General features: G+C 44.0%; 1 protein-coding gene across 1 annotated transcript in view; it reads right to left on the bottom strand.

The window, feature by feature from the left end:
- The window catches only part of TPP1 (tripeptidyl peptidase 1), a 55,729-nt gene that overhangs the window by 14,082 nt on the left and 22,634 nt on the right, over positions 1-19,013 (bottom strand). The window contains exons 5-8 of the mRNA XM_082247785.1: positions 15,632-15,753; positions 13,662-13,840; positions 3,586-3,784; positions 843-1,031 (exon numbers count right to left, since the gene is read on the bottom strand). Of these exons, the coding sequence (XP_082103911.1) occupies positions 843-1,031; positions 3,586-3,784; positions 13,662-13,840; positions 15,632-15,753 (689 nt within the window). The remainder of the gene's footprint in view (positions 1-842; positions 1,032-3,585; positions 3,785-13,661; positions 13,841-15,631; positions 15,754-19,013) is intronic.

Consider the following 19,013-nt stretch of genomic DNA (forward strand, 5'->3'; position numbering starts at 1 on the left):
CAAGTCTATGGGAGAGAGGTGTATATTATTCCAAGGTGAGCAGAGAGGAGGTAGGACACATGGACCTGAGAAGGGGACCCCATATCATCTTAAACCACTGGTAAATATCAGGACACCTCCAAGCACTGTAAATGTATACATGTTTGTAGTATTTGTTGTCTGTCTTGCGGTGCACGTGCTATATGTGTTCAGTTAAACTTTGAATATTTTCCTTTTTGTATGTACTAGAATTAAAATTGTTGTGAATTAATTTAGGCTTCAAGACTTATCAATAAATTCCTATTGCTGTTTTGAAGCTTTTACTCATGGTCAAAGAACTCTCATTTAACCCGAATATTGTCTGAGGTAAATTAAATCTCACATCTTCTGGGTAACACTGCCCATCTGGGCCTACAGAGCTCTACATTATCTTGGGGCAGAGGCAAAAGTTACTAGAAGATATTACTGAACATACTTTTGCTGCTGTTTTTGGGTAACCTATACTCTTCCTAGACAAGTGAGACTTGGAGTGAAGGCTTTGAAGTCTGTCTGCTTGTCGATATTGTAGGGTCGGCGAGTGTCTAGGTGCAGCTACAAGGCAGGTAACTTGTAGGGAAGGCATGAAAGCCTGAAAAAATCCAGGAGGACTTTCAGGGGGTCACTGCTACAGCAAAATCTTCTTTTGGCCAGTAGTTTCTGTGGGACCAATTCTGTTTTTTTTTTTTATAGGAAGAAGAGGAGGAATACATTTCGCTTTCTTTAGTCACCAATCACATTTCACTTAACCAATGAAAGACCTCATATGGCGTATTTTGTTGATACAACGCCGACCCCCCACCCTGCCTAAGTGTATTTGGGTTTACCTGAAGCAAAGAGGATGGTCAGGCCCCGAGCTCCGGCCTTCATGAATTCTGTGTTGATTCTCTGCATATAGGCAACCGAAAGACTGTCCTCATCATCACCATAGCTGATGGTGTGAACCCACGGGATGGACGACATGTTACTCAGCAATAACACCCATTCTAGGAACGGTTCCTGTGATTCGTGGCGGCCTGTGAGGTTTAGAAGAAATGGGATTGTCTTCATGTAGGAGTTCGGCCATCTTGTATTTGCTACTTCAACACATTTTTCGTTGGGAAAGGAAAAATCTGAACTCATACAATAGACTCACTTCCAAAGCTAAAACACCAGGATAAGAATACCTATTTTGAAAAAGAAACTTCTGTTAACCCTTTCCCGGCCAGGTCTGTACGGCCTACGGACCTTCATTCCTCCTCTGCTAAAAGCTCATGGTCCCTTCAATGACCATGGACTTACTGCAGAACAAACTGATAGCTCTGAACAGTGGCTGATAAGCAGAGCAATTTACCCAAAATGTGACCCCCTCCCTCCCACCGCTGCTCTGCCGCTATGTCTCCTGCCCTTCCACCCACCTATGCTGACATCTAAAATGCCCCCTACCCACCTTCACTCTAACTTTCCCTTACCCTGGCTGCTCTGATCCCCCCCCCCTTCGCAAAAAAAATGAGGTTGAAGGATTATAAAAGGTGCATGAAAGTCAGCCAGCCCCCAGTCTGATGTACTCACCCTCCAGTCTGTCACCAACCAAGTAGACCTGTCTCTTGATACAAAGAACAGGGGTTTAGTTGACACACATTTGCAAACGCATGTGTAAGCCCTTCGCAAACTCCAACCCCTTGTGGCTGATTCTCTTCACTGCCCTCCTGCCGGCTTTCTGTGCTACAGGGCAACCACAGTGGGATTGACTTGCCAAAGGAATTCTTCCCTATGCTGCTCCAACCCCCCTCCAGTGCCCCCCCCCACTTCCTCAATGTCCAGGTGCCGCAGCATGCCTCTCCCTCCTCCCCCTCCCGCCTTCTTTCTGTGCTGCAGGGCATCCACTTGCCAAATGGAAATCCCCCCTATAGTGCTTGCAGGGCCGTCTTTAACCCAGGGCAAAAGGGGCAGCTGCCGCGGGCCCCATCATTGTTGTGGGGCCCAAGGCAGCTTCCCCTTGAGACTGCACTGCCTGTAAATAGTTGATAAGTGGATTCAGGAGGGCACAAGAAAATATTTGGCCAGGGTCCAATTAATAATAAAGATGGCCCTGAATGCTTGGACTCCCCTCCAGCCCTCCAGTGACCCCCCCCCCCCCCACTTCCCTAAGGTCCAGATGCTGTGGCATGCAGCCTTTACCTGGCTTTCCCTCCTTTCCCTACCGCCAGTTTTCTGTGCTGCAGGGTAGCCACAGAGGGATCGAGTTTTTCAAAAGCAATCCAGCGCTGCTCCGACACCCCCTTCAGTGCCCCTTCAACTTTCAATGTCTGGGCGCCCCCTCCATGCTGCTAGCCGGCTCTCCCTCCTTCCCTCCTGCAGCTGCTGGCAGATTGTGGTCAGCATGGGGGGGGGGGGGCTGGTAAACGTGTTTTATCAGCCCCCTTCCTTTCCTGAAAAAATACAGTCAGCAATCAGTAAAGATCGCTCCTGTATTCTTTCATCACTGACACATATTAAACTGTGTTTGCAATGTGTCAGTTTGTGAATGAAACTTTGTTTCAATTTATGAATCAATTGGAGTCTATACAGACTCATTCATTAATATACAGTGCTGCAGAGAAAGGGACTGTCTCTAGACATTAGAGGTCTGTTAAGAGCCCTGATGTCTCTCCAAAGTGCGCCCCCCACCCCAAAAAAACAAAAAATAAATAAAAAATAGTAAGGGTAGATTTAGACATGCTTCTAAATCTCCCATGCCTCTGAAGCCCGATCCACGTTCGGATCGCTCTCCAGTGGCTACTGACAGGCGGTGTGGAAGCGATGTGATGTGATGCTTCCTCACTGCCAGTTTTAACCCCATTTTATCAACAAATGCACCACAACCGCATGCATTGCACAAGGTTGCGGGGAGTTTGCAGCCCTTTCCTGGACATGTGTAGCGTTCAGCGGACAATATCACTACAAGTTGGACCAACTTTGCTGCGGGCGCAAAGAATCATGGTAGCAACACCCTGCCCACTGCCTTTTGCAGCTTAAAGTGGAGCTCTACCCAAAAGGAGAAGCTCTGCTTGTTTGCATACCCCCCCCCCCACTGCCACATATGGCAATTTTTTGCAGGGGGGGGGGGGGGGAGTGGGTACCTGATTTTGACAGGCACCCGCTCCTACTTCCGGGTAAGTTTGCCCCGGCGATTTACAAAGCTGTTTGGCATGTCCACCTTCCCGTTGCAGCCTTCTGAGCCATGCACAGAAGAACGCAGAACCATTCACAAGCACAGCGCGACTCACGCATGCACAGATGGAAACCGGCTTCTGAACAAGGGCACAGACAGCAATAAAAACTGACAGGTGTTCCAATTTATCTCCACTCTATCTAAACAAAAGGTTTTGCCTTTAGTTATACTTTTAGTTGAGCCTAATGAGAATGGAAAATTACAGTTACATGGCTAAAGCAAAGGCCTGTATCCTTGTGGTAAAGCCTTGCTGAACTGAGCTCATTGTGTTCAAATTCTAGATTTCTCACAAGGATGTTGACACTTCTTCCCCCCCCTCCCCCCTCACCACCACCACCACCACCACCACCACCTTCACACATATACTACCTTCTTACCAGGATTGGTAAATACCCAGGTGGAGATGTTGGCTCCCATGCTCATGATGTACTCCACATCCAGACTGGCCTCAAGACCGGCCCTGCCTGCACCTTGCTGACCTACTACTTGGTCCACCTCTGAGCGGTGATCAAAGCTTCCTCCAAATAACTTCATGAACTCTGCCAAGTCGCCTTGGCTGAAGTACTGCTCCAGGAACTGAAGATGTAGAAAAAGAAGAGTTCTGTGTCAATCAGAAAAGATTGTGTTGCTATTAACAAAACATATCTGCATTTGATAAAAATATTAATTGAATAGAAAAATGACTGGACTTAGAGTAATACATAGGCTTCAGTTGCTGAGTTTACCTTCTGAAAAAGCTTACAAGTAAGAGGTTCTTAATACTCTAAGTCCTATATAGTGGCACTTCCATTAACAAGGTGCAAATGTCAAACAGAAGCTTGCCCTCACCTTAAACCATAAACAGACAGCCAGAAGCACACCAACACCCAATGCTTGTAACACATTATTAATTCAAGACAAACTTCAAAGAAGGCCGGCCTGGAACCATGTATTCTGATGGGACTAACCCAACACTGAGCTTAATCATAAAGAACTCTTTTTACAATCTCTACAATTAAGCCCTATGTTGAGTGAAACACAGAGGAGGAGGTCCAAGGCAGGGCTTCTATAAAGTTTGCCCTGCAATAACGTTTTACAAGCATTGGGTGTTACGGTGTGCTTCCAGCTGTTTTTCTCTGGGTATTTTGATGAATCTTCCTAGCCGTTACGTAGATACGGGTGGAGTGAGATGGGTGGGGTGAGATAGGTGGAGAAATGGAGGAGATGAAGGCAGAGGTGGTGTAGAGATAGAGGTTAATGGATACAGGTGGATGAATGGTGAGAGATTGGGAAAAAATAAATATAAGTGGAGGAATTATACAGAAGGGATGTGGGTGTACAAACAGTGGTGGCATAGGCATGGGAGTGAAGGACAGGTGGAGTGAGATGGGTGGAGTGAGATAGGTGGAGGAATGGAGGAGATGTAGGCAGAGGTGGTGTAGAGATAGAGGTTAATGGATACAGGTGGATGAATGGTGAGAGATGGGGAAAAAGAAATATAGGTGGAGGAATTGTACAGAAGGGGTGTGGGTGTACAAACAGTGGTGGCATAGGCATGGTAGTGAAGGACAGGGGGATAACAGGGATAAAGGGATTCCCATAGATGGGTAGAAGAATGGTGATAAATTAAAGCGGAGTTCCGGGCACAAAATCGACCTAATCGATTTTGTGGCCATCCGCTTGCTCTTCTTCACCTGAAAAGGAATTGGATAGTTAGGATTATTATTTTTTTTTTTTTACTTACCTTGTAATTGTAGAAAGAAATACTCACCTATTCTCCACTTCCTCCCTCTGTGGCCGCGGCCTGCGCCGTCACTTCCGGTTTGCAATGATTCCTGGGAGCTGAACGTCATCGCTCCCAGGAATCAATGCGACGGCACCGGCCCCGACGTCAGTTCCGGTTTGCAATGATTCCTGGGAGCTGAACGTCATCGCTCCCAGGAATCAATGCGACGGCACCGGCCCCGACGTCAGTTCCGGTTTGCAATGATTCCTGGGAGCTGAACGTCATCGCTCCCAGGAATCAATGCGACGGCACCGGCCCCGACGTCAGTTCCGGTTTGCAATGATTCCTGGGAGCTGAACGTCATCGCTCCCAGGAATCAATGCAACGGCACCGGCCCCGCTCGTCACTTCCGGTGCGACGCCGCATTCCCCGCTGCACCGGAAGTGACGAGAGGGGCCGGTGAAGGCGCATTCTGGGAGAAGAGGACACGGAAGAGGACATAGAAGAGGATCGCGCTGGCTTCAGCTGCCCACAACAGAGATGGCAACGCTGGAGAAGAAATTTTATAAGTGAGTATTTCTTCTTGCAGGTAAGTGCGAACCGGGACAGATCAGAGGCTAGCCATTGTGGAATGTACTAGCCCTGACTGTCCCGGGGATATGTTCATTGAAAAAATGTTTTCGTGCCCGGAATTCCGCTTTAACCAAGGGAGAAGAATGTGACTAGAAGGACTGGAGTAAAATGATGAGTGTAAGGATGGAAGTTGAGGAGCTGGGTAAAAGAATGGGGGGTGATGGAATTTTTACAGTATTTTTACAAGATCCATATTTATGATCATGCTAGTGTTATCCACATACATTTCTGTATGGGCACATTTCCACAAACAACTTTTTTGGGTATATTTTACATTATGGTTTTATTCTCCTTTTAGGTGGATTACATGTGTCCGCATGGTTAATGTGTTGGGGATAGTTTCCTTGTAATGTATACATGGATGCACGAGTTCATGCATCCTTCTGTGGTGATAGTACACCATATGGAAGACACAATGATTTTATGTGCCTATTTTTGTATATTCATGTAGGAAGTGTATTCAGGTATGTGTGGGTGTATACCGACATACAGGTACATACACATACTATACAAAGGTTCTTACATTTGTTATAGTCATTTTTCTTCTCTGTTTGTTACGTTGTATGTATTCACATTTTTTCCAATGATTTTCATTGGTATTTTTTACACGTTTTTTTGAACGTTTTTCTATGTGATTGTTGGTCCAGGTCTTTGTGTGTATGGGTGAGTTCACGGTATACACGATGGGCTGGACCTTCAGCTTGATTTTTATATTTAAATCACCACTGAGATGCCCTTTGGGGCTGAGGCTAGGTGATTAATTGAGTTGTGCACAACTGCTGATTGTTACCGCCCCCGGTACACCTGTTTTCATTGGGGCGGTCTATTTAAGATCTATAGTCAGCTACAGTCATTGTAATGATTAAGCACAAGATGTATGTGTGAAACGCGTCTACGAGACTTCCTGCTGGTGTCTTTGGTGTCGTCACTTGCAACTTTTTGGAAATAAAGGTATTTGAAACCTATTGGAATCCCTGGATGTGCGGCTATTTCTTTTCCTACAAGGGGGTGATGGAATGCATTGAGGGGGTGGACATAGAGGTAAAAAGGACAAATGGTGATATATAGAGGAGTAAAGAAATGGGGGTAGAGGAACTGCTGTAAGCGTACAAATAGTGGATTCTTCTGCGATGTTACGCACGTCGGCTCGGTGGCTACGAGCGGCGGTGCTAAGTCCCTTGGCAAGTGATCTGTCTGTGTTCTGTGTTTCTTGCCACAGTTTTATGTGAGTGTACATAACTTCTGTTTAATGAAAACCTACTACACTACTGTATATATATATATATATATATATATATATATATATATATATATATATACACACTTTCTCTGGGCTTTTTGATTGCTTGTCTTTGGTGAATGAGAATTGAAGTAAAACTATATGCAAAACTTTTTCTTTTTTTCTCCATTTTGGATAGAATAAGGGAGGGTTATAACTGCTGTCAGATTTTTTTTCTCCAACTGTGTCCCATTATGGAAAGGTTCCTTCACTTCCTGTCCCATAGCCAAACAGGAAGTGAGAGGAAATCCCTGCAAATTAGAGAATCACTTGGGGACCCCCCAGGTCACCAGAACTAGTCTCCCCATTGGAAGATTTCCCCTCTATCACTTTTCTGGGGACAACCCAAAATTTGGGTTTTTTTTTTTTTACTTTCACTATCAATGATAATGGTAAACAGAACAAATAGAGAGGATGAATCTCCTAAACGGGGGCGCAGACAGCAATAATAACTGAAAAGTGTTCTAATCCCTCTCCACTCTATCCAAATCTAAATTAAACGTTTTGCCTTTAGTTACACTTTAACAGTGGACTTCATGAGCAGATTGGTTTCAGTTCCTCCTCATCCTGGATGTACAGTGCCTTGAAAAAGTATTCATACCCCATGAAATCTTCCACATTTTGTCATGTTACAACCTAAAAACGTAAATCTATTTTATTGGGATTTTATGTGATAGACCAACAGAAAGTGGCACATAATTGTGAAGCGGGAGGAAAATTATATACATTTACTATTTGGTAGTAACATGACAAAATGTGGAACTGTATAAATACAGGCACTGTAATTCCTCGCACTTGCAGGCTGTTTTGTTGGTTGCATATGTCTGGTGAGTGTGGAATGTATCTGCACGTGGTGGAGCACATTGAAGACAGAAGACCCTGTCACCCAGTTATATGTTTCACGGACTCAGTGATTGGAAACACACACATACATACATATATACATATTATATACAGTGCCTTGCGAAAGTATTCGGCCCCCTTGAACTTTGCGACCTTTTGCCACATTTCAGGCTTCAAACATAAAGATATAAAACTGTAATTTTTTTGTGAAGAATCAACAACAAGTGGGACATAATCATGAAGTGGAATGAAATTTATTGGATATTTCAAGCTTTGTTAACAAATGAAAAACTGAAAAATTGGGCGTGCAAAATTATTCAGCCCCTTTACTTTCAGTGCAGCAAACTCTCTCCAGAAGTTCAGTGAGGATCTCTGAATGATCCAATGTTGACCTAAATGACTAAGGATGATAAATAGAATCCACCTGTGTGTAATCAAGTCTCCGTATAAATGCACCTGCACTGTGATAGTCTCAGAGGTCCGTTTAAAGCGCAGAGAGCATCATGAAGAACAAGGAACACACCAGGCAGGTCCGAGATACTGTTGTGGAGAAGTTTAAAGCCGGATTTGGATACAAAAAGATTTGCCAAGCTTTAAACATCCCAAGGAGCACTGTGCAAGCGATAATATTGAAATGGAAGGAGTATCAGACCACTGCAAATCTACGAAGACCTGGCCGTCCCTCTAAACTTTCAGCTCATACAAGGAGAAGACTGATCAGAGATGCAGCCAAGAGGCCCATGATCACTCTGGATGAACTGCAGAGATCTACAGCTGAGGTGGGAGACTCTGTCCATAGGACAACAATCAGTCGTATACTGCACAAATCTGCCCTTTATGGAAGAGTGGCAAGAAGAAAGCCATTTCTTAAAGATATCCATAAAAAGTGTTGTTTAAAGTGCCACAAGCCACCTGGGAGACACCAAACATGTGGAAGAAGGTGCTCTGGTCAGATGAAACCAAAATCAAACTTTTGGCAACAATGCAAAACGTTATGTTTGGCGTAAAAGCAACACAGCTCATCACCCTGAACACACCATCCACACTGTCAAACATGGTGGTGGCAGCATCATGGTTTGGGCCTGCTTTTCTTCAGCAGGGACAGGGAAGATGGTTAAAATTGATGAGAAGATGGATGGAGCCAAATACAGGACCATTCTGGAAGAAAACCTGATGGAGTCTGCAAAAGACAGGAGACTGGGACGGAGATTTGTCTTCCAACAAGACAATGATCCAAAACATAAAGCAAAATCTACAATGGAATGGTTCACAAATAAACATATCCAGGTGTTAGAATGGCCAAGTCAAAGTCCAGACCTGAATCCAATCGAGAATCTGTGGAAAGAACTGAAAACTGCTGTTCACAAAAGTTCTCCATCCAACCTCACTGAGCTCAAGCTGTTTTGCAAGGAGGAATGGGCAAAAATTTCAGTCTCTCGATGTGCAAAACTGATAGAGACATACCCCAAGCGACTTACAGCTGTAATCGCAGCAAAAGGTGGCACTACAAAGTATTAACTTAAGTGGGCTGAATAATTTTGCATGCCCAATTTTTCAGTTTTTTATTTGTTAAAAAAATTTGAAATATTCAATAAATTTCGTTCCACTTCATAATTGTGTCCTACTTGTTGATTCTTCACAAAAAAATTACAGTTTTATATCTTTTTTTTTTTTTTTAATTCAATAAAGGCTTTATTTAGGAATAAGATTGTAACAATGACAAATAGTAATGTAAGCATTTTGGTAAAACATCATGAAAGAATACAGACAGACGTTTCAGTATAAAAGTTGAATGACATATTTGACAAGAATTATGTCCTGAAAGTCTCGTACAGTCAACAAATCAACCGGTACTGGTGTAGCCAGGGAAAGAACCACTACACCAGATGGCCATAGAGGCCAAGAGGAAGGAAGATAGAGTGGAAAGGGATAAAGAAAGAGAAAAGAGAAATTGATAGAAGGGGTGAGGTAGGGAGTTCTGAAACGGGCATTCCTAAGCAGTCAGGTTGGGTGTCATGTACCAGATATAATATTCGGTAAACAAAGGTCAATAACTCAGAAGGCTGTGTAGCCTCATCTTAACACTATTTAATATGTAATCAATTTGGGAAAATCATCAGACAATGTGAAGAGTACCCAGGGTCTCCAAGTTTCATGGAAGTCAACATCCGATTCCTTCTTAATAGCGATGGTCTCTTCCATGTCATATATAAGTTTCACCTTGTCCGCCCAGTCTTTGGTAGTGGGAGTGTTTTGCGTATTCCATTGGAGGGGTATGACCGCTTTGGCCGCATTCAGTAGGTGTCTGACTAAGGAGTGCTTATAGCTTTTATACGAGAGATTATTTACATGAAGTAAACAGCAAGCAGCATCAAGGACCATAGAGGTGCCTGTGATGTGTTTGATAAGATTAATAATCTTGGACCAGTATGTCCTTATTAAGTCGCAAGACCACCATAAATGCGCGAAAGTGCCCCTCTGTGTCAGACACCTCCAACAGCGATCTGAGCGTTGCGGAGACCAAGCATGTAGCTTCACCGGAGTAATGTACCATTGAACTAAAATTTTGAAGGCCGTTTCTTGGATTCTCGTGCTCAGTGAGCATTTGTGCGTAAATATGCAAGCTTTTTCCCAATTCTTCTCTGATATTGAGCAGTCCAAGTCTTTCTCCCATAGTTTCTTATATTTGTCTGGTGTCCGTGTTGGGGTACACAGGATCCACTGGTATGCTTGTGAGGTGGTTTTGTAGCATGGTGATTGGTCTCCGCAAAGCCTTTCGAAGGCCGTTAAAGGTTTAGTCAGAGCTGATCTGTTTTTGTGATTCCGGACAAAGTCGTGGACTTGAAGGTGCTTCCAAAAGGAGAGTGTATAATTTTTTGGTTTGGTCTCATTGAATTCGTTAAGGGACATTAGGTTGTTTCCTCGGAAACAATCTTTTATCCGCAGGGTGCGATCTGATGAGGGAGTGTTTGAATCCCTACAATCCATGGCAATGCCAGGTAGAAAGTCTGGGTTGTCAGAGATTGGTGTCATAGGACCTGGGTTGGAGACCAGTTGATATTCAGAGGCAAGTCTATTAAAAATGGAGAGTGTGGTAGATATTAATGGGTGAAGTCTGACTTCGACAGGATAATTGGTAGGATCTGACCAGATTAAGTTTTGGGTTGGGAACTTTGAGCAGCATCTTTCCAACTCCACCCAATCTTTTTGCTGGGCATGGCAGTGCCAATCGACTACTCTGGTAATATGAGTGGCGTGGTAATATTTGAGGAAGTTCGGCAACCCTATGCCGCCTCTTGGTTTAGGTGAATGTAATCTGAGGATGTTGATTCTGGGTCTTTTATGAGCCCAAATGAATTGTCTCTGAGTGTAAGTGAGCTTTTTAAAGAAGACAGCTACCCTAACGAATTATTTTCGCGAAAATATCTCTCCTGAGACCTCCCCGATCACAATCTGGGAGGCTCACAAGAGTGTGATTAGGGGGGAATTTATCAAGTATGGGGCTAGGAAAAAGAAAGAAAACAATAAACGCATATCTGAACTAGTGACTAATATTGCCCTCCTAGAAACCCAGCACAAACTTTCACTAGCTAAGACCTTACACAAAGACCTGCTCGAGCGTAGAAAAGAATTAGCTGACATTTTGACTAAGAAAACCAAAAGATCCTTATATCTAAGTAAGGCGATCTATTATGAACATGGGGATAAGAGTAGCAAATACTTAGCGAGAGCACTTAAAGACCTACAGACTGCGTCACATATGCCATGTATCAGAGACAAGAACAATAAAAAGTACCATGACTCTAAGAACATTGCAGAGGCATTTCGCATGTTCTACGAAAAACTGTACAACCTCCCTCCTCAATCTCGCCCCCCTAACTTGACGGGAACTAGGGACCTGCTTATCCACCAATACATCAGAGATAGCGGCTTACCTATCCTCGAACATTCAGACATTCTAGAGCTAGAGAAAGACATTACCACAGAAGAAGTCCAATTGGCTATAAAAGATCTGAAAAATGGCAAGAGCCCAGGACCGGATGGCTTGACTTCCCAGTACTATAAAACCTTTGACTCTACGTTAACGACCCCTCTCACCAAAGCACTGAACGTCCTTTCTAAACGATCTTATATCTTTATGTTTGAAGCCTGAAATGTGGCAAAAGGTTGCAAAGTTCAAATGGGCCGAATACTTTCACAAGGCACTGTATATGTGTATATATTTTTTGGAAACATATATTTTGGACTTTATTGACATTATGATCATATGCACATGTGACGTATAATTTCTGGATGTGATGCATTCATTTAATTTGTAATTTTAAAGCACTGGTATGTTTGTAAGGCTAGTGCCTACCTTTATGTACTTTGTACATGTACAAATAGTAGTGGAGTGGTGCTGTAGGGTGGGGTAGAAGGAGTGGGGGGTGAAGGGATGCTCTTGGAGGAATAGAGGGTCGAAAAGAATGGTGCTATACTGATCCAGGGAGATGAATGTGACTAGGAGGACATGGGTGAAAGGGTATGCATGGCATTGGGAGTGGAGGTGGTTGGTGAAAGGATGGGGGGATGGGGGGGGTGACGGGATGCATGTGGTGGTTTATGGATGGTGGTATAGAGTGGTGGATGGAGAAACTATAGGGAAGGGGTGCTGGTGTACAAGCTGTGGAGTAGTGGTGGTGTATGAAAGGGAGTGAAGGAGTTTATAGGAGTAAAAAGGGAACCATGTGAAGGAATAGAATTATAGAATGGTAATTGAGGGGGAGGAATGTGACTGGAAGAATAAAGATGAAAGTGTGTGTACGGATGGGAGTGTAGATGGAAGGATAGGGGGTCATGGGATGCATTGAAGGAAGGGGGTGGAAGAAAGGCAATATAGACATGAAGGTAAGGAAATGTGGGTGAAGGAACTGTAGGGAAGAGGTATGGCTGTACAGGTAGTGATGGAGTGGTATAGGGAAGGGGGTGATAAATGGGCTAAAGGGATGCACATGGAGGAATAGGGGCTGGAAGAATGGTGATACAAGGAGAGGAATGTGACTGAAAGGATAGGGGGATGGTATTAGGGATACCTATAGAGCAGGCATGTCCAACCTGCGGCCCGGGGGCCGCATGTAGCCCAGAACCGCAGGCAATGTGGCCCACTGCACCCTGACTTTTTTTTTTTTTTTGCTGGGGAGGAAGGTAGGCGGGTCGGGGGCACAGCCACAGTGGCTTCCAACTAACTGTAGGCAGAGGCTGCCTCGGAAGGGATCATCCTCTAGTTGTATTAAATTAGTGCTATGGGGGGGCGCAGCAGTGCGGGAAGGGCGCGGCGGCATTTTATTACTTATATACCTTAACTATAGTATATATTTTATAGGCGGCCAGAGAAAATTTCTCTACACTCAATGTGGCCCAGAGAAGCCAAAAGTTTGCACACCCATGCTATAGAGGTATAGCGATTAAATGATCCATAGACTGGGTGGGATGTGGATGGAGAAATGAAGAATGGAGAAGAGGGGGTGACGGGAGGTCCAAGAAGAGCTTCCAGTTACAATGACATCCCTGGTGATCTCCAGAGAAGAATATTTGCAGAAAGTTGGGTACTCTGTGCATTGAAGAAGTTTAACCTCTACATATGTAAAGGCTAATTTACAGATCAGTTATGGGTGTAGGGCTCTGAGGATGCAGGGTGTTGTTAGATTATTTACTTATTTTGTCTTTTGGTTGACTTAATAGATATTAGTCTATTCCAGCCTAAATATGCACAACAAGTTAATTTGCACTGTTGTCGCATTCACATTGCATGAGAGATTCATTAAGGTATACAGTACATTCTGTATACAGTTCATATAATATACATAGTGGTATACAGTACATATAGCATACATGGGGAAGGGAGATACGGTTTATCACAGTTCAGGTTGGGAAGATGGTATATTGCACATGGATTGGGGGAAAGAGATATGGCATTTTGTTGAAACACATGGAGTACATGCCGCTCTGGGTACCTGAGCACAAGCCTGGCTGTTGTTCGGGTGGCTTCCAGTGTCGCTGGATGTCAGATTATATCTCTGTCGCAGGACAGATGGGGTGACTCCCAGGTGAAAACCTTCCTTTATTCCAACCACTTTATTCTCAGGTCTTCTCAGGGCTTTCTGTACGGGTGGAAACCGGTGTAGCCCCCCCACTGAGAAGAGAGTGACATATAAACATATATACACTGCTGGCTATGCTATATACAGACACATCTCTATGTGTCCACCTTTACAAGGCGAACGTTATATTAAAGAAAGTATTATGTGTTTATTCCCATGTATTGACCTGGGGGGCTGGGCATCATTCGCAGATCCCACTCATTTATTTCCCATTTATCATGGGCTCACCGCACTCAACTCACAGCAAACCTCCACCGTTCAGTCTTCTCACCTAGGAGTGCAGAAACACCTCTGTCTCTCCCTTTTTTTGTATTTATGTATTATATGTAACATTACTAGCTAATGTCTCACAGACTGTTCACTGGATCTTGTTAGAAGAAAAAAAAAAAAAAAAAAGAAAGAAATGTTATGAACTTTGATCCTCTATCTGGTGAGAAGGCTCGGAGGTATAGGTGGCATATGATTTCAATCATCTAGCCATAAAAGTAAGAATTATCACTGGGATCCTTCCTGATTGTAGGCAAAATCATGAAGGAGAAGGGACAGGCCATGACGTCCCAGCAGCAAGCGCTCTACCTCCTCCTTCCCTCTCTCTGTACAGTAACTAGGAGTCTATTCTCTCTGTACAGTGGTTGGGGATGTCTATCCTCTCTGTACAGTGATGGGGGATCTCTATCCTCTCTGTACAGTGATTGGGGGTGTCTATCCTCTCTGTACAGTGATGGGGGTGTCTATCCTTTCTTTACAGTGATTGGGTGTGTCTATCCACTCTGTGCAGTGATTGGGGGTGTCTATCCTCTCTGTACAGTGATGGGGGTGTCCATCCCCTCTGTACAGTGATGGGGGTGTCCATCCCCTCTGTACAGTGATTGGGGTGTCCATCCTCTCTGTACAGTGATTGGGGTGTCCATCCTCTCTGTACAGTGATTGGGGGTGTCCATCCTCTCTGTACAGTGATTGGGGGTGTCCATCCTCTCTGTACAGTGATTGGGGTGTCTATCCACTCTGTGCAGTGATTGGGGGTGTCTATCCTCTCTGTACAGTGATGGGGGTGTCCATCCCCTCTGTACAGTGATGGGGGTGTCCATCCCCTCTGTACAGTGATTGGGGTGTCCATCCTCTCTGTACAGTGATTGGGGTGTCCATCCCCTCTGTACAGTGATGGGGGTGTCCATCCTCTCTGTACAGTGATTGGGGGTGTATATCCTCTCTGTACAGTGATGGGGGGTGTCCATCCTCTCTGTACAGTGATGGGGGTGTCCATCCTCTCTGTACAGTGATGGGGGTGTCCATCCCCTCTGTACAGTGATTGGGGGTGTCTATCCTCTCTATACAGTGATTGGGGGTGTCCATTCCCTCTGTACAGTGATTGGGGGTGTCTATCCTCTCTGTACAGTGATTGGGGGTGTCTATCCTCTCTATACAGTGATAAGGGTGTAAATTCTCTCAGTAGAGTGATGGAAATGTCCATTCTTTCTGTAAAGTGATTGACTTGTCAATTCTTCCTGTACAGTGACTCTGGGTCCACACACTGCAAGGTGTGGACATTGCTGAATCCACCAAGAGCGACAGTGAGGTATGCAGTTATGTGGTACAAGGCCAACCAAAAATAAAATACATTCTACCTGTGTGTTCTCCTGCAGCAATGCTGAAAGTGAGGAAGAGCTGGTAACTGTAGAAAAGTTTTGTCTGTCTAATCCCAGTCCCTCTCCTCACTGAAGATGGCCGCCCTCAACAAATATTCAGTAATGTTTGTAGTTTCTGCTGCATAACCCTGTCCACCTACTTGTTCATTTCTACCAGAAAGCCCATCCATAACTCACCAAAGTCTATGTGTTTAGCCAGGTCAGGGGTGAGCGAGTAATGGGATGCAGATCTGACCACGCTGCTCTCTCCATTCTCGTAGCGGTAGAACTTTGTGCCAGGAAGCAAAACCTCTGCAGTGCTGTATGATCGAGAAAGACAAGAAGAGGGTAAGAAAATCGGGTGATGGTGTATGGAAAGGGAAAGGGGAATGGGGTAGGGGTAGTAGGACAGGATACAGGAGAGAGTATAGATGGAGAAAGAAGGAAACTGTATAGCAGTGTTCCTTGGCTTTGGTAAAGGCTGTACCACACTGTTTGCCAAGCATGGGTCACCTGATTTCCAGTACTCTTTAGCATGGGTCATCTGATTTCTAGAACCCTTTAGCATGGGTCACCTTATTTCTAGTACTCTTTAGCATGGGTCAACTGATTTCTAGTACTCTTTAGCATGGGTCATCTGATTTCTAGAACCCTTTAGCATGGGTCACCTGATTTCTAGTACTCTTTAGCATGGGTCACCTGATTTCTAAAACCCTTTAGCATGGGTCACCTGATTTCTAGTACTCTTTAGCATGGGTCACCTGATTTCTAGTACTCTTTAGCATAGGTCACCTTATTTCTAGTACTCTTTAGCATGGGTCACCTTATTTCTAGTACTCTTTAGCATGGGTCACCTGATTTCTAGTACTCTTTAGCATGGGTCACCTGATTTCTAGTACTCTTTAGCATGGGTCATCTGATTTCTAGAACCCTTTAGCATGGGTCACCTTATTTCTAGTACTCTTTAGCATGGGTCAACTGATTTCCAGTACTCTTTAGCATGGGTCACCTGATTTCTAGTACTCTTTAGCATAGGTCACCTGATTTCTAGTACTCTTTAGCATGGGTCACCTTATTTCTAGTACTCTTTAGCATGGGTCACCTGATTTCTAGTACTCTTTAGCATGGGTCACCTGATTTCTAGAACCCTTTAGCATGGGTCACCTTATTTCTAGTACTCTTTAGCATGGGTCATCTGATTTCTAAAACCCTTTAGCATGGGTCACCTGATTTCTAGTACTCTTTAACATGGGTCACCTGATTTCTAGTACTCTTTAGCATGGGTCACCTGATTTCTAGTACTCTTTAGCATAGGTCACCTTATTTCTAGTACTCTTTAGCATGGGTCAACTGATTTCTAGTACTCTTTAGCATGGGTCACCTGATTTCTAGAACCCTTTAGCATGGGTCACCTTATTTCTAGTACTCTTTAGCATGGGTCAACTGATTTCTAGTACTCTTTAGCATGGGTCACCTGATTTCTAGAACCCTTTAGCATGGGTCACCTGATTTCTAGTACTCTTTAGCATGGGTCACCTGATTTCTAAAACCCTTTAGCATGGGTCACCTGATTTCTAGTACTCTTTAACATGGGTCACCTGATTTCTAGTACTCTTTAGCATGGGTCACCTGATTTCTAGTACTCTTTAGCATAGGTCACCTTATTTCTAGTACTCTTTAGCATGGGTCAACTGATTTCTAGTACTCTTTAGCATGGGTCACCTGATTTCTAGAACCCTTTAGCATGGGTCACCTTATTTCTAGTACTCTTTAGCATGGGTCAACTGATTTCTAGTACTCTTTAGCATGGGTCATCTGATTTCTAGAACCCTTTAGCATGGGTCACCTGATTTCTAGTACTCTTTAGCATGGGTCACCTGATTTCTAGAACCCTTTAGCATGGGTCACCTGATTTCTAGAACCCTTTAGCATGGGTCACCTGATTTCTAGTACTCTTTAACATGGGTCACCTGATTTCTAGTACTCTTTAGCATGGGTCACCTGATTTCTAGTACTCTTTAGCATAGGTCACCTGATTTCTAGTACTCTTTAGCATAGGTCAACTGATTTCTAGTACTCTTTAGCATGGGTCATCTGATTTCTAGAACCCTTTAGCATGGGTCACCTGATTTCTAGAACCCTTTAGCATGGGTCACCTGATTTCTAGTACTCTTTAACATGGGTCACCTGATTTCTAGTACTCTTTAGCATGGGTCACCTGATTTCTAGTACTCTTTAGCATAGGTCACCTGATTTCTAGTACTCTTTAGCATAGGTCAACTGATTTCTAGTACTCTTTAGCATGGGTCATCTGATTTCTAGAACCCTTTAGCATGGGTCACCTGATTTCTAGAACCCTTTAGCATGGGTCACCTGATTTCTAGTACTCTTTAGCATGGGTCACCTGATTTCTAGTACTCTTTAGCATGGGTCACCTGATTTCTAGTACTCTTTAGCATAAGTCACCGGCATTCTAGTACTCTTTAACATGGGTCACCTGATTTCTAGAACCTTTTAGCATGGGTCATCTGACCTCAAGTATCCCTTAGCATGGGTTACCTAATCTCTAAAAAATTTGATGTGGAGGGACCTCCAGTTGATTGACAGCTTCACCTCTGTTCCGTTTTGATCTCAAGTAACCCTTAGCGTGGGTCACCTGATTTTAATTATAGCTTAGCATGGGTTACCTGATCTCAAATAGCCCACTGTATGGATCCCCTGACCTGTTAGTGTGTATTTAATAACTCCTTAGGCTACTTTCACACTGCTCCATTGCAAAAACAAGGTAAGAATGCATATGCATTTTTGCAATGTTTTGTACCTTTGAAAAAAGGACACCTATGGGTGCGTTTTTGATAAAGTTTTCTTAGAGGGGAATCATGTAATGTAAATAAAAAAAAAAAAAAAAAAAGACAACCATGGGTGCGTTTTTGCCACACTTTTGGTCTGTTTTTCTTAGATGGGAATCAACTGCAAAATCTTTTAAAAAAGTTATGATAAATTAGATTTTTACAAGCAGAAGTACCCCAAAGTCTTCTAAAGCACCCCAGTGTACATGTGAGATTTGCTAACATCATCTTTTGTAGAGGATCTCCTATACAGTATGTGTCACTAACATGGCTGTTCTATGATACAGGGACCCAGCATACCTCTGCGAGGTGCCATATTAGCCCTCAGCTGAGGCCTTAACAGCAACACTCTGTTAGTCCTTCCAGAGTAGCCGTCTGTTGCAGATTTGTTGAGTTAAAAAAAAAAATCTCTGAGGAAAAACTTAGACTGAACTAGCGGCATGTAGAACAACTAAAGTTTGATAGGGAGAAAAAGGAAAGGCTTTACGGAATCTCACCATGGAATGTTCCATTTACAATCTGTGCGATCACAAAGGGTGCCATCCTATGGGTGGAAACTGAAGCTCAATGTCCACCTCACTGTGAAATAAGCCGGAGCATGGGGTATTTTTAGTAATACCCCTCCAATCAGAGGCGTAACTAGAACCTTCAGGGCCCCGGTGCAAGAAACCATGAAGGGCCCCCCCGGACCCCTGGCCGGGGTCCTTCACTTCAAGCCCGGGGCTCTTCCC

This window comes from Pelophylax lessonae (assembly GCF_965119305.1).
Source record: "Pelophylax lessonae genome assembly, chromosome: 2".
Lineage (NCBI taxonomy): Eukaryota > Metazoa > Chordata > Amphibia > Anura > Ranidae > Pelophylax > Pelophylax lessonae.